At 35.1% G+C, this 26879-nt stretch overlaps 1 protein-coding gene across 1 annotated transcript in view; it reads left to right on the forward strand.

The window, feature by feature from the left end:
• Nucleotides 1–26879, forward strand: part of LOC150104807 (NF-X1-type zinc finger protein NFXL1-like) — a 307000-nt gene that overhangs the window by 218013 nt on the left and 62108 nt on the right. The window contains exons 13-14 of the mRNA XM_090395984.1: nucleotides 8604–8724; nucleotides 22785–22947. Coding sequence (XP_090252110.1) covers nucleotides 8604–8724; nucleotides 22785–22947 — 284 coding nt within the window. The remainder of the gene's footprint in view (nucleotides 1–8603; nucleotides 8725–22784; nucleotides 22948–26879) is intronic.

Below are 26879 nucleotides of genomic sequence, written 5' to 3' on the forward strand. Positions count from 1 at the left end.
ACCTCTGGTGAAAAAAATAATAATAATAAATAAATAAAATAGAAAAAAAAAATGTAGATTTTAGTTATATTAAACTAAAGTTTTTATTCAAACACAGTAGTTCTCCATAATTTTCAAAAATGCATAGAAAAATATGATCTTGGCTCCCTTAAAAATGAAGAAATACAAGATAATTTTTAATGGAACTGGCACAATCCACTGCTGTTAATGTTCCTGATCTGACCAAGTATCCTTATTCTAAAGATGAGATTGAGGATAGATGGCAGAAATTTAAAGAGGGCATAAAAAAGGCAGTAAAACAAACAAACAAATATGAGAAGAAAATGAGTAAACCCTGGATGAATGACAAGATATTGAAAATGATGGAGGAAAGAAAAACACAAAAATTGTCCCGAATTCAAGAACTTAAAGAAGGAGATCAGGAAAGAATGTAGGATTGCAAAAGAACTATGGCTCAACAACAAATGCAAGTAATTGAACTTCTGGAGAAAAAGCACAAAACCAGAGAACTTCATGAAAAAGTTAGAGAGTTAACTAGCAAATCTTGCAAAAGGGGAGGCTCTCATTGCATTGAAGATACCAGTGGAAACATCCTAATGGAGAAAGACAAAATAAGGGATAGATGGGTAGAGTATTCAAAGGAACTCTACAATCATGATAGAATAGATAAACCAATGCAAGAAGATTTGGAGGGGCCTACTATTCTTACATGGGAAGTAACAAATGCCATTAGGAAACTGAAACCAGGAAAAGCTCCTGAATGGTTGGAATTATGGCAGAATATCTAAAGGCTTTAGATGATAAGGCTATGAGATCACTGACTGACATATGTAACAAAATATACAAAACTGGACACCTGCTAAATTATTTTAAGCACTCAACGTTCCTACCAATACCTAAAAAATCGAAGACAATCAAATGTGAAGAGTGTAGAACAATCACTCAGATGGCAAAAGTTATGTTATATATCATCCTAGAAAGAAATAAACATAAAATCAAAATGGAAATTAATGAAACATAATCTGGTTTATAGGAAAATAAAGGAACTAGAGAAAGACTCTTCAACATTAGAACTATTATAGAAGGATATCTGGAGAAGAAATCTACTTATGTTTTATTGACTACACAAAGGATTTTGACAATATACAACATGAACAACTAATCAAATGCATCAGAAATTTAGGAGTAGATGGTAAAGATACCAGATTACTGATAAATCTATATTGGGAGCAAACTGCCTCAATAAAAATATCAGGAGAAATCCTGAGGAATTCCCAGTAAAGAAGGGTGTCAGACAAGGCTGTGTTCTTTCTCCTATATTGTTTAACCTCTATACTGAAAATATCTTCCAGCAATTAGAAGAATTTAAAGGAGTTAGCATATAAGGCAGGAATATAAACAACTTAAGATGTGCAGATGATACAGTACTGCTAGCTGAAAATAAAAAAGATCTTCAAAACCTACTAGAAGAGATGCTGAAGCTAAGTGAAAAATTTGGACTTAATTTCAACTTCAAAAAAAAACAAAACCATGCTGGTAACAAGAAAAAAAGGGAAAATGCCCGATATAAATATTAAGATCAGAGGAAATACTTTAGATCAAGTAGAGAGTTATATATATTGGGTCAACTAATTACAGAGAATGGAAAGTGTGATAAGGAAATATTAAGAAGAATAGAAATTGTTAGATCAACCCTCATTAGCATGAAAAACATTCTGACCTCAAGGGAAATTCACACAAAAACAAGAATTAGTCTGTCCAAATGCTACATATGATCAACACTGCTGTATGGAGCAGAAACCTGGATAATATCAAAATATTGTGAAAATAAACTAAGCCTTTAAGATGTGGATCCTCAGAAGAATTCTTAGAGTCCCATGGTCTGCCAAAAAAACTAATTTAGAAATATTAGAGATGATTGGAGAAGATAGGAATCTGTTGAAAAACCATTAAGAAAAGGAAGACCACCTACCTTGGTCGCATACTAAGGCATGAATCTCTACAAAAAGAACACTTCTAGAAGGAATGATGCAAGGAAAAAGAAGAAGAGGAAGACAAAGAACAGATTGGATGGGAAATATTAAGTCCTATGAAGAATGCCAAAGAGAAGCACAAAAACCATACATGGTGGAAGTCCATGGTAGTCAATCTCCTGGAAGGAGATGACATCTGACAAGACATTAGCCTCTATATACAAGAAGCCCAGTTGTGAAGTTACTTCATTTGCAAACTTTCTTTGCTTACACTTAGATAAAGGATGAAACCAAGAATTTCTTGGCATCTTTAATTTAGAGCATTCAGGATGTTTTGATAGTCCTACCTGATTAAGTTTACTCTATGACTAATGTTCCCTTAACACTTTTCTTCCAAATAAGTATTATTTCTCTGGACTTGGTATTGTCAGATCTTATATTTTGGTCTTCTAGCACATTTCTAATTGTATCATTCCACCTAGACATTGTTTTTTTTATATCTGTCAGCAAACACCCATTTTGCTAACCCTGCCTCTCCTGTTCTGTTTGAGTGACTATTCTACACATAATAGCACTTCACTGTATAAATGATACCAAGAGAGAAAAACATAATTTATCGAACTTACTAATATTTTGCTGGTATTTTACCCAGCATCTTGAGAGCAAAAATTATAACTGTAACAAGCACACAGCATTCAATTTGTAATTGAAAAAGAACAAATATCCTAAAATGAGATACTAAGGCAGTTGATGGGCCAGATGGCCATAAAGTTAATTTGAAGAAGTCAGGTTATCTGCTTTCAGAATGACTGTCTACCAGATCTTTAGCAAATTAATTCATCCAAACATGTTGATGGTTGGTAGAGTGCATAGCTGATTCAGATTCAAAAAATAGTCTCTTGGACACCTGCAGTGACTTATGGTATTACACTAGTATTACAGTGTCTTCGCCCATCTGATCCTATGTGAGGAGTATCCAGAGCATAATCTGCCAGTTCTGACTTACAATACAGATGATTGTGGGTGTAATTTTTATGTTTTTCAAGGCAGATGCTTACTGATTTACCAATCTGTCCAAAATAGGCTGAACTGCAGGCACAAGGAACCTTATGCACTCTAGGATGTGCAAAAGGATGAAGTTGATCTCTGGGAGAAAGGATGAAGATAGCCAAATGAGGTAGGTTGAAAGTGGCATGTTGATCATATTCACAGAGAACTTTAGCTGTCTTTTCTGTTGTACCTTTAATATGTGGGATGGGAATAGTTTTGCTATGATCGTGTGTGTTGGTTGCAAGAGGGATAGGTACATGCAGAATGTCTATTTTATAGGAATTGTAGCCATTGGCTAAGAAGGTGTTGCAAAAAGTACCTGAGGTGAGTTTCAAGGGCTGTATCATTTGAAACCTTTACTTTTTCTATTGTGAAATTTATTTTAGAATGACTGTTAAGATGTGGTAAAAATGTGTCCAAGCCATGAGGCCAAATAGCAAAACACATTGTCAACATAGCATAGCCAAACTATTGGTTTAACTGTGTTGAGTGCTTGGTTTTCAAAATGTTCCATATAGAAGTTAGCTAGTTGAATGGAGGGGGGGGGTGGAACAGAATCCATTCCATTCTAGTCCCATCCAACCATTTATATATTTTTCCTTTCCATAAAAAATAACCAGAATATATGGTGAATTTGAATAGTTCAGTTATCTCAGTGGTAAAATGTGACTGTATGCATCTCTGTCAAAAGTACATTAGTGAACAGTGAAGTATGAATGTCAAAGTCGACCATAATTGATGGAGAAGGGATTTTGATGAATGATGAAATTGTAATGACAGTATCAAACCACATAGAATAACTTGATAGCAATAAATGTTCATTCAGACACTCAACTAGTTTTGTGAAATAACTGCTTCACATCAGGAGATACAGCAAATTAAATAAAAAATTAAGCTACAAACAGGTAATGATTACAATATTAATTTTTGAAAAAGAGAGAGACTAACGATGGATTTCTTGTTGTATTATGTCTTCAAGGGTGTCTTCCAATATTGTACTTAAAAGCTAGGATCCTGAAGTAACACCCATCCCATCCTATATCATCTCTACACTCTGTTATACACTGGCTGGTCTGCCCCATGACATAGAAGCAAGCTCATATTCATCTAATAAGAAAGAAAGAAAAAAAGAAGAGAGAAATAAGTTGCCCTCATTTCAGTCCTTTAAAAAATAATGGGAAGATTATTAACTGTTTACTAATTCACCACTGAATCTTGCTTACATCACCCATCTCTGCATCTAAGATGTATGATAAGGTCTTTCATAAATAGTAACTCAGCAAATTGCTATCTTTGAGTAGCCAGTTTTCTCTGTTGTCACTCACTGCATATAATAGTGGACATCTTTCTCTCTTCAAATTTCTTTAATGTTGCCTCAGGTCTCTGTTCTACCTACTTTCTCCTGTATATCAATGACCATTTCTCACTGACCTGAAACCTCATCTAGAGCTTTGATGGTAATACTATAATGTGGCAGTCTAGTCAGCTTATGTAGTTAAAACAGTTCTGTTGTTTCTTTCTTTTCTTTCCTCACACACACACACAAAAAAAAAAAATCTTAGCTCATCTCTTATTTTTAATAACACCTGGCTTACTAGGCAAGATCGGATATCTCTTTTTGGGCTGATATTTATGTTTAGCCTTTCCTGAGAAGCAAATCGCATCTGTACTTTTGCAGCCTCCAAAAAATTGGTATCCTTTTCCAATCAAGATATTAATTTTCCCATGTCCCTCTACTAACCAGTACAAATTTGAGATCTGTCCAACCTTAAAATACCAGTCTCACATTTGGGATGGTGCACCAAAAAACTTCTCTAAAAATTCTTTATGCTGTTCAAAAAATGGTAATTCAGTTAATCAGTGATCCATCTCTCTCACACCACTCCAGCTACTGTCCCATAAATTGTCTGTTTCTGCTTGGTGCCTTTTCTGTAGGTATTTCCAATGGCTCTAACCACTGAACTGGAATCCATCCATTCATCCACCTTCAACATTCTGCTAAGCCTACAGTAACAACAGCTTTTTTTTTTCCCATATCTGATCCACACATGAAAGGCCACAAGGCCTATAACACATTAGTGCCATGTGTGGGCAAGAGGAATAGAAGAAAGGAGGAATCTGTTCACATTTTGCTTGAACAGCTGAGGGTTGTAATCTTTGGAGAAGGCAGAATAGGGTGGACTGTTCCAAAAGACAGAAGTAGATGGGATGAAGGAGGCAGTGAAGTTGGTTCAATTTGTTTCAAGGATATTGGTTAGTAGTAGCTCTTGTTTTAATGATTTTGGAAGAGTGCTACTCACTGTCCATTTGCAATTCAATCTCTTACCTGCCAAATCTGCTTCATTTCATCTACCACCATTCTTTTGAACAGCTTCTCTCATGAAGCTTTTCCCATGGACTACAACCTCCAACTATCCAACAACATGAACCTCCAACAGTGTTACCACACCTCTATCATACAGTTTAAAGACATAGTCTACATCTCAGAACCAATAAACATGGGAGCTGGAAACTGGCATTTCCAAACATCCCTTTATAGCTACAGTAGAATATCAGCTACAAACAAAGCAAATGCACGGTTTGATGAATCACATCATTGTCAGCATGGACTGCAACCTCCAACTATCCAACAACATGAACCTCCAACAGTGTGACCACACCTCTATCATACAATTTAAAGACATAGTCTACATCTCAGAACCAATAAACATGGGAGCTGGAAACTGGCATTTCCAAACATCCCTTTATAGCTACAGTAGAATATCAGCTACAAACAAAGCAGATGCACAGTTTGATGAATCACATCATTGTTAGCATCCAGAATCTCATGCAAGATATGCCTGAAGTTGCATAGTCTAATTGATTCTCTCAGAGCAAGTAATAGTTTTTTTCTCGGTTATATATGTTTTGCACTGAAAGATAGTTCATATTGACTGAATTCGCTAAGTTGAATATATGGACCAATTCATCTTTACTGAATTGGCCAATCTGCACTTTGAATTTGCCATTAGACATGCACATGTTGGCTTTATCACATGAAGCACATTGGCTTCATTCCCATCCTTCATTTCTGTACATGAAATGAAGGACTGAGATCAAGAACTGTGAGCATATCAGAAACTGCAGAAAGCAAAGCATACTGCATCTAATGGCACTGAATTGACATTAGCATGCAAAGGGTTTCAGTGAAAGAGAGCAGCTTTTAGTAGGCCATTCAAGAAGAACTGAAAGGTGCTTTGCTTCATTGCTGACCAACTGCTGCCCTAAAAACAGATGAGATCCATTATGAGATGATTAAACATCTGTCACCATCCTCGAGATCAACTGCTCTACTTATTCAACATAATTTTCTATGAGAATGAATTTCTGGAATCCTGAAAAAAAAAAAAAGAAAAAAAGCAGTTGTTATTGCCTTCCCAAGCCAGGTAAGGATCCCAAATCTCAGCAAATTACAGTCCAGTTTCTCTGACAGGATTTTTTGTGGAAGGAGGGGGGTTAAACCTATAGTGCATTAGTATCCTCTGATTTTTTTTCTGTTTTTTATTAACTTTATAATTTTATTTTATTTTTTGATATAATCCAGAAACCCTGTTAGACAATACATGGAACTTATTCAAGCCACTTCAGACTTCTCTTAATCTCACAGTTCATGAAATTCACCTCCACCCTAAATACAATCACAAACATCCATGCCCACAGCTGGATTCAAACCTATAGCTTCCTGGTGTGGAAAGTAGGTACACTAATCACTTAGCCAACTTTCTGGTGGTTTCTGGAGAGTAACAACCTTTTTTTTCCAAGACAGAGTTTGGCTTCCAAAAATGTTATTCTACATTAGTTCATACTGAAAGTTGTTGTTTGGTCCTTTTTCATTAAAATTGAAACATACTATTTCATTTTTAAGACCATGGATTTAATAAACATTTATACATAATCGTCTACTAGTTTTGCTAGCTGTAACTGTCTAGCTTTGTCAAGACAAGAAAGGTTATGCTAGTATCAAATGCAAAAAACAAAAGAATGAAGTAACGGTTTAAAAACAGTTAGACAAATTGGACAGCACGTGCATAAGGGTTTTACATCTAAAATCCTCTTCGATATATGGCATGGAACTGTTATCCCAATGTATTGAATGGTTTGAAGTTGAGAAATGATGTACTAACCCTAAGGTGTCTGTTCTATTATGATTGACATCTCTGACATGTTCCTTCTTTCGAATTTCTAGGCTTCTTGAAGTTTGGCCTATGTAGGTATATATTTGTAGAAAGTGACGCTATCCTTAGGGGATCTTAATAACTGTCTTGTAGTTGTGGTAGGTTTAAAAACAACTCTGATATTAACAGGTCTTATGATTCTTGCTATTTTGGTGGAAACTGATCCAGCATAGGGTATAACGATGGATGATACATACTGGGTCATCCTAGGTTGTTTCTATAGATAATTTTGTTGATTAATTTTGAGGATAACCATTTTGTGATAGAGTTTTTGATATAAGGGAAAGCTCAGCAAGTATGTCTTTTTCCTCTGTGATGATATTTTTGCCTCTGTTTTTTAGCATATGTATAATGCTAAAAATCAGTTTCTGTGCATAGTGATGATTGGATGTATAATGGACATAACGTCCAGTATCTGTAGGTTTACAATATATTGTAAGTTTGATATTTCCATTATCTTGTTTTTTAACTAGTACATCTAAAAAGGGTAATAATTGATGATTGTTTTCCAATTCTAATGTGAATTTAATTTTATGATGGAAGGAGTTAATTTTTTGGAGGAATTCATGTAATGTATCTTCCTTATCTTTCCAGATAATGAACACGTCATCAACATATCTCCACCAGACTGATGGTTTTGTATTTATTTTTGCTAGGATGTCATTGTCTAATTTTTCCATGAACAGGTCTGCATACGGTGGTGACAGGGGACTGCCCTTGGCTAAGCCTTCTAGTTGTTGGTATACTAAGTTGTTTACTTTAAAGTAGTTGGACTTGAGATTGTAAACCTACAGATACTGGATGTTATATCCATTATACATCCAATCATCACTATGCACAGAAACAGATATCTGGTCTCATAACTGGAGGGGGGATACCTTTTTTTTCCTTCTGCTGGACACTCAGGTTTTCTATGTATATAGCATGTTTTCTGTAAGCCAGCATGTGTATGCTGGTTTCTACAGACCATCATGTCAGAGTATTAACCACCCAAATAGCCAGGCAATGACAAGCAATTTAGCTTACATGTTAAAAGAAAGGTGAAGATGGTGCTCTGCCAAAGAAAGTTCAGCTATGTTTATATACTAATGTACAACATCATATTTGTTGTCATTGGGCATTACATCAGAAATAAAACAATATATATTTATCTGTTTATTATAATGAACTTATGATTGATGGTTTCATTACTGATGTTTAAATTTGCTGCTTGGAAAAAAAGTACAGTATAACGTATAGGTAAAAAATATGAGGTTTTTATTTTCCCAGTTACTTTTTTATACACCATGATCATCTTGCAAAATGTTACATCTATTTTTGCAATTAGTTTTATATTTATTTTTATTTTTTTTTTAAATTCTAATAGGACCATGTTTTCCTTGTCAAGAGACGGTTGTTACTGCTTGTTTCTGTGGGTCTACAAAAATTACTGTACCTTGTGGAAGAAAAAAGAATACAGATCCACCAGCTTGCAAAGTTCCTTGCAAGTAAGTCATGAAAAGAATTGATATATAAGAATCTGCCTATTGTAACTGCCTAGTAATAGTTCATTATAGTGGAAATTACCATCTCATTGTTTTCTATTAAAATTAACATTAGTATGAAGTTTTTGGCTTTCAATTTTTGCTACATGCTATCCTAATGCTATATATATCAAAAATGTTCCAGAAAACTAAAATATGAACCTGATCAAAATGACAGATTCTGTATTGGATCACCAGAGGATAGTCTGTAATAATTATGAGTTCTTTATTTACAAACTTCACTGTTGTTTGGTAGTTATAACAGTTCAAAATATTATAATTATTACATTATACTTCCATCTCTAACTTATGTTAAGATCACCCTTATGTTTGAAATGAGAAAAAATGCAGCCTACCATTATCATCATCAAATTCCTGCCATATACCCTCAAGGGGTGTACAGGATATGATAGTACTGCATGAAAAATTTACATCATTACTAACTTCCTATCTACAATTTTCCCCCAAATCAATCTATAACCTGTCAAGACTCCAACATTATTGGATCTTATATTTCTATCTTCTAAAACTTTTTACTGTATCACACCTATATCTTGGTCTTCCTCTGGGGTCTTTTTCCTGCCAACCTGGCAGAGAACACTTGTTTTGCTAATCTTTCCTCTCCAATTCTGTTTCACCACTCCAGCTCAGATTAGCTCTACTAACACATTTCTGGATGCTACCGATGTCAAGTTCTTTCCTAATATCCTTGTTTTTAATATGATATTGCCATTGATGCCATCTTATCACACGCCTAATGTTTCTCAGGACTCTCATGTCTGCAGTCTCTAGTCTTTGGTCGAGTGTTTTATTTTTAACCCATCCCTTAGATCCATAAGTTAAAATTGGCTTAAACACTGTCTTGTATACAGCTAATAAGGTGTTCTGACTAATTTTTCTTTTATTCCATATAAATTTATTCAGTTGACTTCCTACCATACCAGCTTTATTGATTCTGTTGTCTATTTCCATATTTAATTTACCATCTTCACTAAAAATCGTGCCTAAGTAGCTGAAATGTTTACTTGTTCTATAGGTTCTCCATTCACAATGCAGTTGATATTTTCAATGCTTCTGCCTATTTTCATTGTTTTTGGCTTGTTATTGCTTACCTTTATGCCATGTCTATTACAACAGTTATTCAATTTAGTCAGAGATTCTTGCAGACTTGTAGTGGATTTATTTAGAAGTATAACATTGTCCACATAAAGCAAAAGAGATGACATTAACATCTCCAATTTTGATATCTTGTTTAATACCACTTTCCTTCATAATGTGATCCATATAGATAATGAATAACAGAGAGAATAATGTACATCCTTATCTCATACCAGTTTTAACATTAAACCATCTTCCTGTACTTCCTTCAAATCTAATTGCTGACTTACAACTCAAATAAAGACTAAGTATTGCTTGATATAATGCCCCATTGACACCATATAACTGTAGCGTATTGAATAGCTTCTCTCTTGGCACCTTGTCATATGCCTTTTCCAACTCGACAAAACTTAAATATAGATCTTTGTTATATTCCCATGCTTTCTCGACTATTTGTTGTAAAGTACTCAAAGTTTTGTGTTTATAAAATATACAAAGACCAAATATGAATAATCTTAATAACATTGTCAATGAGACTTTTCTTATTCCTTGCCTCTTCTCTCCATGTGAATTTGTGCACATTTTTATGTTGGAAAATGGTGTTAGTAATAACCAGTCCATGTCCTGAGCAGAAATCCAACAGATATTTGCCATTATTATTAGCTTTGCTCTTTTCTCCACATTTTCCCAAAATATTTTTGTATGTCTGACAATCATTTCCTACTCTGCTATTTACATCCCCAACAAGGACCAACGTTTCCTTTTTCATTGTGTCAGTTGCTTTCTCTAAAGCATCAAAAAATTCCTCCACTTCTACCTTAGTAGAACCTTCTGTGGGACCATAGGCACTAATAAGTCTCATTTTCCAGTTCCCCATTCTCATAGTTGCCCACATCACTCTACTTGAGACTGCCTGCCATTCAAGATTAGCCTCATATTTTGTGTTGAATACTATTGCTACTCCTTCTTTTCCTTGATTGTCATTGCCTGAATATAACATCTTGTATTTATTGCTTAGAAAGATCTCACCAGTTTTTGTGTTTCAGTCACCCCATGTTATGTCGATCTGGTACTTATCTAATTCCTCAGCTAGCTCCATTTCTTTGCCAGTCAGGTTTCTTATGGTGATATTACCAATCTTTAACTCTGGTGATTTTGAGTTGGGGTGTGTTTTCAGATTTGTTCCAGTAGCTGACTTTTCGCTGTTTGGAAACAACGGGGGCCTTGTTTAACCAGGTAACGCCCCAGCCGGCATGAAATTTTGTCATGTTGTACTATCATTTTGTATTTTGGTTTAAGCCAATAGCAGTGCAATTTGGTCAGCTAAATCCCAAATTGCCAGCCCATCCTCATTTGTTCAGTCTCCAGGTAGATACCCAACAGGGTGCACCATGAGAAGGTTAGGATTGGACATTAGGTCAGAAGCCCTGGTCGATTCTCCGCATTCCTTTAAAGGCTATGTGGAGGTCTCCTCTCAGTTATACAGCTTTGACCCTTAAGCACCACCTGCAGCCTACCAAGCATTATTAAAATGAATGGAATGGGGACTGATGTGAAATATCTGCAGCAAAATCGTTTAGACTTTGATATCAAAGTACTGTAATATTCTGATGATTTCAGTTGTGTTGAGTAACATTTTGTTAAAGAATAAAACCTTTTATTTTTCAGTTTTTGCGCCTGTTGAATGTTCTATTTGGTTTTTTCCCTGAGTTGCAGGGTTAAGAGCATTTGCATCATTAGAAAAATCTTTCTGCACCAAATGACTGTCTCAAGAATTAACTCAAAAAAAGTATGGCAAAGTGCCTATATTTGGTGACTACAATCAAATTTATAAGCCTTTATTTGCTGAACTAGTATCACAAAAGTTATAATAAGGTTATGCAAGCACATCTAAGTGTAATTTATATATAGTACTAAATCTACAGTGGTATGCATGTTAGCAGCTTTAGAAAAGTTGTGTTGATTTTAAATGTGGATAAATAAAAACTAGCAAGTTTTATTTTTGAAATAAATGTTAAATGCAATATTTTAAAATTTTTATTAGTATTATATTCAATCCCTGACATTTGTTTAAACATTTTGAGATAATTTTAACCCATCAGATGACATTGTGACAATAGCTGTAACAATGTCATCTGATATCTTTTAAATATTATCAAGTCATTTCTAACAATGTTTTTTAAGGGGAGAAATACATTTAAACATACAAATAGAGCACCATTTTATGTTAATTACTTGTTATCTTACATTAATTCCATCACAAATTAAGCCATTTTGAAATAAATATTCCACCCCTCCCTTGTTTTTTTTTTAATTAATCAGACAGGTTCTTTCTCCTGGCCCTGTGTATTTGATACCTCACTTATGACATACACATAAAACTTTGGATGAATTACATATTCTGTTGAATCAGACTAAAATGTATCTTGCAGCATTTTATTACCAAAGTACATATATATGTATTATGTATATATAAAAATACATATATATGTATTATGTATATATGGAAGTTTCCCAAGAGAAATAGAAAACAGCAGCAGCAGATGTTCTTGCACACAGTTACATTACACAAGAATAAAATACAACCCATTCTGTTCCGTAACAAGTTGTGCCTTACTGCAAATTATGCCTTACACGTGTGTTATTGCTGCAATAAAACACATGTTCTATGGCTACCCTGCCGTGGGCTGAAACAAGCCAACTCATAATAAAATTTTAAGACAGACAATTCATTCCCAGGGTCGAGGGTGTAACATTGCATATCTCAATCAATTTTACGATTATAATTTGTGGAATTTTTTAATCGATCCTGGGGAAGTGTTTCCCCCCCCCTGCAGACGCCCATGACCATGTGATTGCATTTTATCAGTGTATGAAAGTTTTGAGAGGGCATAGTGCATCAGCGCTCATCTTAATTGGTCCAATGCAATTAATTGCAGGATAACTTTGAATACTTCTGTGTAAATTGAAGGAACAATCTGTTTTAGGATTTATTAGAAAACAACAATGAAGGAGAATACTATATTTGGTTGGTATATTTGAAATACTGAAAGATGAAAATATGCGAACCATCCTTTATAAGACATGTGAGAATAGGAAAGAATAAGTGAGAGTAGAAACACTTTCATTAATGGTAAAGAATAATTAATAATTATCATTTGTGATATGTGTGTCCTATAAGTTGCTGGGTAGAACAAATAGCACAATCCTATAAATTCTAAACATGAATAAGTGAATTTATGATGGCATAATTAAAAAAAAAAAAACTTATAAAGAGAGAGAGAGAGTATTGCAGGAATAAATATGGTTTGATGGAGCAGCAAATCATCTCATAAAATTTGTTGCACATGTTATGTGTATTTCTCTGGTTTGTATATATTTCGCTCCATTTTCCAAGAATTTTATTTTGTTTACTGAGACTCAGTATACATAGCGTATCCGATCATTACTGGAATTATCCACACTTTCGGGAATCCTAAATTCATTAGTGTTTTTTTTTTTTTTTTTTTTTTTTAGTATCAGCGGTTTTTATCAATCTCACATATGCTGGTATTTTGTTGTAGATCAACAACTTACTCTGCTTATAATAAACAGAGTATTCATTTTTATTCAGGAATAGATATTTTTTACTGTCTGTTGTTTCCAAAGACTAGAATAAAAATGTCTCTATATACCGTTAAAAAACTTTGCAACCTCAACAGATGCTATACTGCACAAGCAAAAGAATAAACAATTATCATTTTTCTCCTAACATCCACTTTCAAATTTTCAGTTCCAGAAAAACATGCTTAACAACTGTTTGTAATATACATCGGATACGAAAAGCGCTCAACTCATGACAAGTGACAACGTTCAATTGGATTGGTTGACACAATAACCAATCACAGGCGCTAGATGCTGAGTGAGCTCAAAATTTTAGCTCACTCAGCCCCGCCTTCTTAGCAGTTTAAAAATATTAGAAAGCTAAGAATTTGACCCACTGTGCCCTCTTTACATCTTTTTGAATGGCTCAAAGGTGTATGCATTTCGAAATCACACCCAGGCTATTAATGTGAATGTAATGCAATGTTTACTCGGCAAAAAGTACCTTCTTCATGAAGCACTAATGCTTTATTACCCTCCTGAAGAGAAGACAATGAAGCATTAGTACAGTATATTGTACTAATGCTTCATTCAATTTTAGGAATCGCGTGAAGTCTGCAAACAATTGGGGGAGTCTTTAACGGGAATAAATGCAAAAATATAATATGGGTAATACTGATATTTCGTGGATGAGCACCGCACACCTAGCACACCCAGAATACTCACCCCTGATAAAGATATATTATATATATATCCTCAAGATGACAGAATTATTCTCAAGTATCACTTTCTAATTACACAGGCACAAATGAGTGTACACGAAGCAATTACTATGGGGGATTTCAACTACAGGAATATAGATCAGGGGTTGAAATAAATATTATTGTTATTATCATTATCATCAGATTGGTTCGAGAATACGTTGTGGTTGGTCAGTGAATTTAGCGCTTGTATAAAATTGGTGATTTTTGGTCAATTTTATTATGTTTTCCCATAGACAATTAGTGTTTTATAGTATATTAATGTAGATTTTTACTGTATTTAGTATTTTATAATATTTTATTAGGACACTTCAATAATAAGTATAATTTTAAAATGGTGCCGAAAACACACAAGAAATGTAATGCTAAGAAGAACACCACATGAGAACAGGTAGGCTAGCAACACTACCGAGGTTATGGGAGATGTGGAGGAGGTTAATGAAACTGAATTAATCTCCAAAATAGCAAAATTAAAGCAAATCATCAGAGAGTCGATGTGGGAATTACAAAATGTCAAGAGGCATTTAAATGAGCATAGGGAGAAAAAGAAAATTAAGCAGCAAAATAAGAAACAACAAAGCACGGAAACAGGTAAGTCAGGAAGTAACGGAAATCAGGTAAGTGGCATTGCTCGTAAAAAGAAAGATGCTATTTGGTATAGTGACTCTATAATAAAACATGCTATTGATGAGCGAGTTATAACTTCGAGTTTTCCCAGAGCAGAAATTAAGAATATAAAGGAAGCAATTCGAAAACAGAAAAGAGAAGTAAATGAGATCATAATTGTAGTAGGAACTAATGACTTAACTAGCAATAAGTTCGGTATGAGAAAAAACATGAAAGGGTTGTTGGAAGAGTGAGAAAGTGAAAATCGTCAGTATTTTACCTCAATATAAAAAATGAATTAAGAAGGGCTATGGTGGCAACCTCTTCGATGCATAGGCTATGCAGAATTAATGGATGTGAGTTTTTGGAAGTGTGGAGTGAGTTTGAGGGAAAATTGGATTTGTATAAGAGGGATGGCCTACACCTGAATTCACTTGGTATCAGGAGTTCAGAAAAACTAATAACTGGTATGAGACCTAACACACAGAGTCAGGGAAACTAAATTACAAAGGGAGGAATGGGAGAATGTGAATGTAAGAGCAAGAGTGTTATATAACTGCGTTAATGATGGGAATGGACTTTGTCATGGAAATGTTGACGAGGAGAGAACGATTTCGACTTTGTGTTAATCCGGTTCGGACCCATCAAATGTGTGCAAAAATGTCTACATGTATAAGACACTAGAGATGAGTAGAGATCTGCAAGTTGTCCAACTGTGTTATGCAGACTATAGAGAAGAGTATACAGAAGAACATGCAAGTAGATTATAATGTCTGTACATGAATGCTAGGAGTATTAGAAACAAAGGGGTAGAATTTGTTGCCTTAGTCAATATGTTGGAACCTCAGATTGTAGGCTATCTGAATCAGACGTACTAACTGGTATCGAGTGTAAAAGATACAGTATTTTTAGGAAGGATAGAGAGAATAGCAGAGGAGAGGATGTACTGCTAATAGTATTGGATGACTTGAATCCAGTTAGAGTTGAGATCTATGATTGTAGTACTACTATTAACAGTATTTCATGTGGCAGTGAGTTTGAAGCTGTCTGGTGTGAGGTGGAATCTAAGAAGATCAATTACATAGTGGGGTGTTGTTACAGACTTGGTGGATCTGTTGCTAGTGATAAAGAAATGCATCACCAAATAGAAAAGATGAGCGTGAAAATTTAATTATCCAAATATTGATTGGGTAGCAGTAGAATCTCATGAGAAGATTGAAAATGCATTTATGAGCTGTTGCAGGACAACTTCCTCAAGCAGCATGTGACAAAAGGAACTCGTGGTCAAAGAGTGTTGGATTTGATTATAGTGTCAGAGGGCATTTCAGTTACAGATGTAACTATTCTGCCTCCAGTTGGTTGACAGTGATCATGTGGTATGCACTTGGAAAGTGACAAAGTTTATGAAAGTTCCATTCAGAAAAGCTACAAAAGCAGGAATTTATGATCAACTGAGGAGTATACTAAGTTCAGTGGAATGGGATCGGTTGCTGGATTGGAAGATTATTCACAATACATGAGAAGCATTTAAACAGTACTTAAATGATGTAATATCAGAATGAGTCCCGAGAATTAGAAGAATAAATAAGGTAGGAGTCAAATGGATGTGTAATAAGTAAGAGATTTGTAAGAAAAGGTTGATGTCGAAGGAATACAGTGTGCATAAGGATGATGTCCATTATAAAAATTATAAGCAGCAGGCAGGCTAGAATAGTCACAACTTGTATGGAAAGCAAAGTCTGAGTATGAAAGAAACTGGCTCTGCATGCTAAAGACAACCCACAAGAATTCTGTCAATATGCTGCAAGGTAAAAGAAAGAATGAATATGAAAGAATTACTCTGCTAAATATAGATGGGGTGAGGGTTACAGATGCAGAAGAAGTTGTTCAACTGATGAGTGCCCATTTTGTTAAAAGCTATCGACCTAATGTTACTGACATTGAGCTCACTGCTACCTCTTCACTGGATGAAGAAATGCATAAACTGAATAGGAATTTAGCAATAGGGACTGATGGGATATCAGCATGTGTGCTAAAAGAGTGTTCAGCTGAACTGGCTATTCCTTTGACCAGGCTGTTGCATATGAGTCTCAGAATAGGGAAGATTCCATAGGAATGGAAAGAATGTACAGTAATTCCATTGTACAAAAGTGGTTCAAAAACTGATGTATCCAATTATCGAACAATTAGTATCTTGGGCATGGTGGTGAAGATTTTGGAACAACTGGTTAGGGCTTGCATTCAGAAATGGGTTGACAGTGAATCTCTACTTTGCAATGAGCAACGTGGGTTTATTAAGGGAAGGTCATCTTTTAGCAACTTGCTCACATTCTATAACAATGTTACCATTGAACTAGACAAGGAGAATGGATACACCATGATACTTATGGATTTTGCTTAGGCTTTTGATAGAATACAGCATGGTAAACTGTTGCATAAATTGGAGAATATGAGTTTGGGTTATAGATTATTAGCATGGATAAGAGGATGGCTGACTGACAGATATCAAAAATATGGTATATGGGGGATGCAAGTCTGCAAGATTTAAGGTAACCAGTGGTGTACCATAAGGATCAGTGCTTAGTCCACCGTTATTCAATCTATACATTAATGATATTGGAAGGGTTTGACAAGCGACATAAGGTTTTTGTTGATGATGCAAAGATAGGTAAAGTAATCAGGAATGCTGCTGATATGCAGTACTTGCAGAATGATTTGAATAAGCTGGAATTGGGGGAATGGGAAAATGGATGTCAGTAAATGTAAAGTCATTCATATTGGTGGGATTATCTAGATTCTAGAAGAAAGTGATGAGGCTAGGGATCTTGGAGTGTTTGTAGATAGGAAGTTGAAGGCCGTGTAGCAAAGATTGCAAATACAACTCAAAAGATAATTACAATGCTGAAGAAAACATTTACAAGTAAAGATAAGGATGTTATTGAAAGTTTGTTTTTCACTTGGTTAGACTATAATAAATTTAGTTTAATCCTTTATCCAAGTGTGAGCAAACAAAGTTTGTGCCTGAAAATATCTTCAGGACTGAATATTGTGTTGTACTACCTTACTGGGGTAAGGTAGTACAACACCAGGCAACTCGTAGCAAAGGTGGACCAAGCTAACAACATTCCTATCCCAGTATCTCCCATAATGCAAAACACATCTCCTTGCAGATATGTATAATGTTATGCATTAAGGGATTGGCCACTACCCAGACTAGTTTCGACCTTTATTGAGGTCTCTTCAATGGGAGCCAGCCCCAGAGGTGGAGATACCAGGCAGAAGTAATAGCAAGGTCATCTTTACCTATAGGAGTTGCCAAAAGGTGTGCCACCCTTTTTATTAAATTACTTTCTCTAAAGGATTTAGAGAAAGATGTTGAAAGTTTGTTTTTCATTTGGTTAGACATATTATAAATTTAGCTTAATCCTTTATCGAAGTGTGAGCAAACAAAGTTTGTGCCTGAAGATATTTTCACCTTTGCTACGAGTTGCCCAGTGTTGTACTACCTTACCCCAATAAGGTAGTACAACACCATATTCAGTCCTGAAGATATTTTCAGGCACTAACTTTGTTTGCTCACACTTGGATAAAGGATTAAACTAAATTTATTAGTCTAACCAAGTGAAAAACAAACTTTCAACATCTTTCTCTAAATCCAGAGTAATTTAATAAAAAAGGTGGCACACTTTTTGGCAACTCCTATAGGTGAAGATGACCTCGCTATTACTTCTGCCTGGTATCTCCACCTCTGGGCCTGGCTCCCACTGAAGAGACCTCAATAAAGGTCGAAACTAATCTGGGTAGTGGCCAATCCCTTAATGTATAACATTATACATATCTGCAAGGAGATGTGTTTTGCATTATGGGAAATACTGGGATAGGAGTGTTGTTAGCTTGGTCCACCTTTGCTATGAGTTGCCCGGTGTTGTACTACCTTACTGGGGTAAGGTAGTACAACACCATATTCAGTCCTGAAGATATTTTCAGGCGCAAACTTTGTTTGCTCACACTTGGATAAAGGATTAAACTAAATTTTTTTTATAAGGATAATTAAAAGAAACACACATATTAACCACAGTGAAAATTATTTAATTGTAAATATTTCATCCTAAGTATCTTAGGACATCATCAGTACAGTAGTTTAAACAATAATAGGAATAACATACAGTTAGAGTGCATGATTACAATAGAATCTCATTAAACGTGCGTAACGTGTTACAGAAGTAAAAAAAAAAAAAAAAACTAATAATAATTATTTTACACAATTTTGTATGACAATTTCCCATACTTTAGGAATAGTAAGAACGTCGTTGCGGTTTAAATTTGTTCTGTGTAGTAGGGCTTCAGAACTTTCTTTATATAAACGTTCATGTTTATATAAAGATCTATGTAAAAGTTTAGACTTTTTCCAATGGATCCTATGGCTTTTCAATTCCGTGTTGAGAGAGGCCAGATTTCTGCAGTTTAAAAAGACGAATGTGGTCTTGATGTTCCGAGATGAGTTTCTGAACAGACCTACCTGTCTGTCCAAAGTAAAACAATTTGCATGAGCATGGAATCTCATAAACGCCGGGCAACATCAAAAGTAAGAGTTTGTCTGCAGAAATCTGGCCTCTCTCAACACGGAATTGAAAAGCCATTGTTGTTTTGCCTCATTACAGGGCCTTGATAAGACTTCACTTGGACTACTGTGGTCTGGTCTCCTGGTTTCCATTGTGATTCTGATATTGGAGAGAGAGAGAGTGCAAAGTAGAGTGTTAAAAATGATATCATGATTGTGGAATACTGATTATGAAGACAGATTTAGAATTTGTAGACTGCAGATACTAGCAAGCATGAGAAAGAGTGGTGATATGATTGAGACTTACAAACTTCTGAAAGGGTCATACAGGATTTCAGTTGATGGAATTTTTCAATTTATGGAGGGTTGGGAAATGACAAGAGGGTATCCTTGGACGCTGAGAATGAATGCCACTAAGAAGGGGGGGGGTCTAGATTTTTCTCTTATAGGGTGGTGGTGTGGTGATTGGAATGGATTGCCATTTGATGTTGTGAGTGCAGTCAGTGTGAATGAATTCAAGAATAAGTATGATAGCTGGTGCATGCAGTATGTGGCCTCCCTCAATGAGTCCCTGACTCCCTAGAGGTTTCTCTTAATAATAATAATAATCTAAGACCCCCAGGGAGTCAAGGACTTATTGTGGGAGGTTATAAATCACCCAAACCAGCTGTCATACCATACTTTAAATTCATTCACACTTGATGCACTCACTATCCCTAAAGGCAATGTAATCCACTCACTCATTGCTCTCTGGGAGAAAAACCTAGCTCTTACCCCTTTCTTGACTGTGAACAAATTTAACTTCTATGGATACCCCATGTTCTCTCCCCACCTTCCACATAACGTAAAATTTCATCAGATGCTATCCTATAACAGCCCTTCAAAATTTTATAGACCTCTGTCATATCACCCCTCTTTCTCCTGTTAACCAGAGTCTGTAATCCACATACTCGCAATATCCGACAAGTGAATATTTTTTGAATCTCAGACAATTATTCTGGAGTGGAATAACATATTTATTTGTAAATATATTTATCCTACTGGAACAACTGATGTTTAGGTTCTAGGATATCTGTCTTTCAGGATTTAATCCAGAAGAGTAAATTTTTTTTTTTTCTTTAGTAAATCATTCCGGATCGGAGCAAAAAATTTCACTCAGAAAATAATGCTCTATCTGAATAACAACACACTGCTTATGTTTTCTCAATAAATAAAATTTTTCTTTTATTTCAATAAATTTAAATTATCAATATTTTTTCCTTTAATAGTAAACAATCTTCTTCCTTTTACATATTAGGCCTAGTGGCCTGTTACAGAGCTGTTCTTAGCCCTTCCAAACCTTACCCATCCCAAGGATAAGGTGGTTAGACCTATGCCTCCTGGTGTGTCCTATGTCTGTAAATGCACGTGTGTGTTCACAGGGGCCGGTTTGTCTGTTCTGGGGGACGAAAAACCCGAGTTTCCAGGTGGAATAAAAAACCCTAGGCTAACTCACCTTTCGTTGAAAGGGACCAGATAAAGATTCCTCGTGTCACTTCTTGGGAATCAAACCCAGGTCTTTCTGACCAAAGGGCTACGGAGGCTCTAGTAAACAATAAATAAATGAATATAATTTTTTTTTCTATTCATTTTTTTCCTATCATAATTAAACCTGAATAGTTGATAACTAAATAGATAAATATAAACAGATATATAAATTTATATAAATAAATAAATTATTATTATTATATAATTCCTCCCCCCCCCCAGGTGGAGAATTGTTTTCTGGGAGTAAAATTTTTTTCTCCAACCGAGAAATACATCTTCCAGAGGAACAAATAAATTGTTCTAATCTGGATAGATTGGAACAGTGCCTGTGCATGCATTCATTTATTTTCATGCAGGATGGTATCCCTCCACACATTAGTCGATCCATACAGGAAGTCTTTGAGAACGCTTCACAGAAGCCAGAGTAATCAGCTGTGGGAAGTGTGTTTCCCACTGCATGGCTGCCTCATTCACCTGATCTGACCCCTTGTATCTTCTTGTTCTGGGAATTTCTCAAAGACAGGGTTTTTGGAATCATTCTGATAATTTGCCAGTGCTGAAAGACAGCATAACGCAGCATGCGTGCAATGTTATTCCCAACCAGATGCATTGAATGCACTGTGCAGAGGATGCAGTTTGTGGCATACCAGGAAGAGCAGCACATTGAACAATACAGCCCACGAATGTATAATGGAAGTGTTATTTATGCTTGTATTGCTTTTCTCCTACTTACATACATAGAAAAATTACTACATCTATATTCAGTACATCATATAACACCCCTGGCGGTGAATTTTGGAACTCCTTTTTTATTTTTTCCCTCAGATATCACTTCCGCATGATGTACGATGCGGAAGTGATATCTGAGGATAATGCAGCATTTGGAGCACTGAATGATGCTCCCCATTCCAATTAATGAAAGTAGTCTCTCTCTCTCTGTCTGTTGTCCTTTCTTACTCCCTTTCCCCTCAATCCAACAAAGATTATTTAGATAATTTTTTATCCCATTCAAGAGCATTGACAAAAGCATAACAAAATATAGGATAGGCAGATCAGATCATATTGCAACCATAAGATTTCTGCAGCAAGAGAAGTAGTCAGGCCACTATTAATATTCATTACATGACAAAGTTATTTAAATTTCATCAAATATAAATATATAAAATTATTTGATTACATTTCAAAAAATCAGCAGCAGCTCTTATCGGCTTATCGACTATTAATAAAAGTGACTGCCTCTACACCTTCCTGAATCACATCATCAGGTTGATACTATTAATCTGAAATCGTCATCAATCATCAATAATTCAGCCTATTCATAGCAGTAATTATACTTGACATTCCTGAAGATAATGGAAGTTTATTTTCCACATCCTGAAGATATGCTAATAACAAGGATGAAATGCTGAATGATTTTTAGTAATACAAATGTTTAGTTACAAATGGCTTCTTTATTAATGTGACCAACAAGAGTTCCTAAAAATCTTCTAGTTTCAGTTCTTTACTGTAGTTTTCAGTTTAGAAACTGAATTCTAGAATTTCTAAATTAATGACCAAAAAAATCCAAACATTCTTGATTATGTTTAAAATATAAGATTTTATTGTATTAATGAAATGTTTATCATAAATACTAACCAATAGTAACTGCTGTGAAGCTTCCATTTACTTTCTATTGTTTAGAATGACCTGTTTTCTCGAAATTTAACAGATTTATTAGTTTTTAATTCAGTAAATCGCCTCTTTGATTCTCTAGAGAATTTCTATAATTCCCAATGGGAATTTTGAATTGTATAGGGAAAATTTAATAGACATTTCTGTTTTCTTTGAAAATTTTTACATTTAAAAAAACAATTAGTGATATAAATATATCTTTCTTTTTTCCTTATTAGAATTTCTCCTTCATGCCATCACCTCAAACAAGTAAAGCATCCATGTCATTTTGATTCCTGTCCACCTTGTCGTCAAATATGTAAGAAAGAGTTACCAAATTGCAAACATCTGTGTCCAGCTTCTTGTCATACAGCTGTATTAGTTAAAATTGTGTCCACACAGGTAAGATTATCTAGATTTATTCCTGAACTTTCTGAGTTATGAAGATCTTCATGTATGTGAAGGTCTTTCTTTTTGATAGTTTATTTTAGAATGATGAGTCAAATACAGATTCATCATTATCCTTTAACAGGATCATATTTGGCAGATCTTTTAAATGACTAAAATTCTCAATCTCTGGAATAGAAATAATTTGGTGTCTGGAACTCCAATTTAGTGAATATGGAAGGTGTTGTAATCTAAATTAGCATATTACTGCTTTGTTATTATTATTCACGATCACTTAAAGGTCCATTGCCTATCAAGGTATGTGGAGAATTGGGGCTTTTGACTCGGTGTCCAATCCTCATTTTCACAAGTGTGCCCTATTATTGGGCTGGCAATTTTACTTAGTGTCAGCAAAATTATTATTATTATTATTATTTGACACCTCCAGGGAGTCCTAAGACTCATCAAGGGAGGGCACCTACTCTACAACTCTCCATCTCCATTACTCAACCTCATCCACAAACTGCCTCATCTACACCAATGCCATCTACTGTCCACAATCACCACTGTTATTTTCACAGACAATCACAAACATCCATGCCCGCGTTTGGATTCAAACCCGCAGCCTTTTGGCTGGAGAGCAGATACGCTAACCACTCGGCCAACCAGGCCGGCTTATTGACTTATATATATTGACTTAAATCTCACACAAATATGATACTGAAACATGATGTATGTGATGCCAACTGGAGCAACACTTGATTAAATAAGGTCCCTGCTGTTTTCATCATTGGAATCTGGATGAACAGCAAAAATGAAAAAGAAGTGAAGGTAAGATTATAAGAAGCATAAATAGACATACAGAACAGCAGAAGATTTATGGAAAGATTGTTTTGTTTCACAGAGTTTTTGCCAAGTATCAGGGAGACCATCAGTATAAAATTTAAATTAAACAAGTATAAAGCAACAAAGACACCATGTTGATGTAATTGTTATTATGGAGATGAAGAAAAGGAGTAGCTATAGTGCTCAATATTAAACCCAAAGATAAATTTCTTGAATGTTAAATAGTTTCAAGTAACATATAAATGAATTCCAGAATACAACATTGGAAATTAAATTTATTTGTAAATTTGCCCCTCACAGAATGATTGCTCTAATAGCAAAGAAACTGAATTTTTTTTTTAATCATTTGAAAGGGAAACTGACATAAAGAAAGGACTGCTATGTAATACATTAATGCAAAGGCTGTTGCACATAATGTGCTGGTATATCCATGAAGAACCCATTCGTTTCTGCAAAATGTTATTGCAAGTTTTTCATTTACCAGCAGTTTTTGTCAAGTTATCTATGAAAATCAAGGATCTATTTGGTTACTGTATAATACTATGGAATTCTCTTATATTTCTCCATGCTGTTTCTAAAGTTGGCTTCAGGAGCATAGTATGATTAGTTATTTAAATAAAAAGCATTGACCTCAATTTTATTCAAATGGGATTAAAAGTGCCATTGTTTAAAGTAGTTATCAAGTCCTGACAAGTCTTTTGTTAGTGTATTCAGTGCAACTTGAAAAGGAGGTGCTCTGAGTTGTACTTGCAATGATATCATCCGCATACATAAATTTATGTGAAACATTAATAGAGATGTCATAGATGTAGACTGAAAAGCCATGAAGCTAGCATGATTCTTGTGGAAGATTTATAGTCTTAGACCATCATGCCTACTAATGGCCCATATTACTATAAAATATGTAAAATATTTAAAGACTTGAAAACTAAAGATGGCATATATGATAATTGTATACACAAATATTATACATATAGTAAGAAGAACAGCAGAATATTATTTTGTTTCATAGAATTTTTGTCCAAGTACCAAGGCCACCATCTGTCATCATCATCAAATTCATGACATGTACCTCAAGAGATGTATAGGATATGATAATACTACATGAAAAAACTTACATCACCACTAACTTCCTATCTACAATTTTCCTCCAAATTAATCTGTTACCTGTCAAGACTGCAACATTATCAGATCTTATATTTTGATCTTCTAAGGCTTTTTACTGTATCACAACTATATCTTGGTCTTCCTCTGGGGTCTTTTTCCTGCCAACCTGGCAGAGAACACTTGTTTTGCTAATCTTTCCTCTCCAATTCTGTTTCACCACTCCAGCTCAGATTAGCTCTACTAACACATTTCTGGATGCTAACGATGTCAAGTTCTTTCCTAATATCCTTGTTTTTAATATGATATTGCCATTGATGCTATCTCATCACACGCCTAATGTTTCTCAGGACTCTCATATCTGCAGTCTCTAGTCTTTGGTCAAGTGTTTTATTTTTAACCCAGCTCTTAGATCCATAAGTTAAAATTGGCTTAAACACTGTCTTGTATACAGCTAATAAGGTGTTCGGACTAATTTTTCTATTATTCCATATAAATTTATCCAGTTGACTTCCTACCATACCAGCTTTATTGATTTTATTCTCTATTTCCATATTTAATTTACCATCTTCACTAAAAATCATGCTTAAGTAGCTGGAATGTTTACTTGTTCTGTAGGTTCTCCATTCACAATGCAGTTGATATTTTCAGTGCTCCTGCCTATTTTCATTGTTTTTGGCTTGTTATTGCTGACCTTATGCCATATCTATTACAACAGTTATTCAATTTTGTCAGGGAATCTTGCAGACTTGTACTGGATTTATTTAGAAGTATAACATCATCTGCATAAAGTAATGAGCTGAGATTAACATCTCCAATTTTGATATCAGGTTCAATGTGATCCATATAAATAATGAATAACAGAGGGGATAATGTACATCCTTGTCTGACAATGAGCTTCCGTAGATCAGTCAGTATAGACGAAGACCTTTGGTCGGAAAGACCTGGGTTCGATTCCTGTCGGTGATATGAGGAAATTATGTTGTCTCTTTCAACAAAAGGTATGTTATTTGGTCTCATACAGAGGTAGGATTTTTTTTTTTTTTTCACCTGCAAACTCAAGTTTTTCTTCTCCCAGAACAGGCAAACCAGCCACATGAACACACATGGATTGCAGTCATGAATACGTCTCAGCAATATGCCAGTGCCGAGCCCATATAAAATTGGGGGGGGGGGGGATGTGGAAAGCAATGGTGAACTATCCTTTGTGAGCAATGCCTACAAAGTCACCTACAGTCGGAAACAACTGAACAGGAAAACCAGGAACCAGGTCTGGCACCAGATTTAACATTAAACCATCTTCCTGTACTTCCTTCATTTCTAACTGCTGACTTACAACTCAAATAAAGACTAAGTTTTGCTTGATATAATGTCCCATTGACACCATACAACTGTAGCATTTTGAATAGCTTTTCTCTTGGTACTTTGTCATATGCCTTTTCCAGATCTACAAAACTTAAATACAGATCTTTGTTATATTCCCATGATTTTGGAATATAACAAAGGAAGTTAGACCTTCCTGATCCTGACAGGCTCTATTTGGCCTGAATCTAGCCTCTTCTTCCCCAAGCTTCTTTTCCACAATCCTTCTGAACCGTTTCTCAAGAATACTTGCAAAAATCTTACCAGGAACACTCAATAGTGAAACACATCTGTAATTCTCACATTCAGTTTTATTTCTCTTTTTATATATGGGTATTATGAGAGCTTTACTCCAATCATCTGGAATTTGTCCCTCTGTTCAGCCATTCTGAACTATGCAGTGCAGCCACTGTAAGACTTTTATACCTCCATATGCATTTCTGGTTGAATATCTATTCCAGTTGCCTTTCTGCATTTCAGGCTTTTGATGGCTTTTTCTACTTCAGGTATGGATATATATTCCTGTCTGCATGCCTTTTGAGTGTTTTTTGAAACAATCACTGTGCAGTCAGCGATTGTTTCAATTAGCAATTTTTTGAAGTAATTACTCCATACTTCAAGGATATCTTTTTCTC

Source organism: Typopeltis vanoorti, chromosome 7 (assembly GCF_054136105.1).
Source record: "Typopeltis vanoorti isolate ZY-2024b chromosome 7, IOZ_Tvanoo_1.0, whole genome shotgun sequence".
NCBI classification, from domain to species: Eukaryota; Metazoa; Arthropoda; class Arachnida; order Uropygi; family Thelyphonidae; genus Typopeltis; species Typopeltis vanoorti.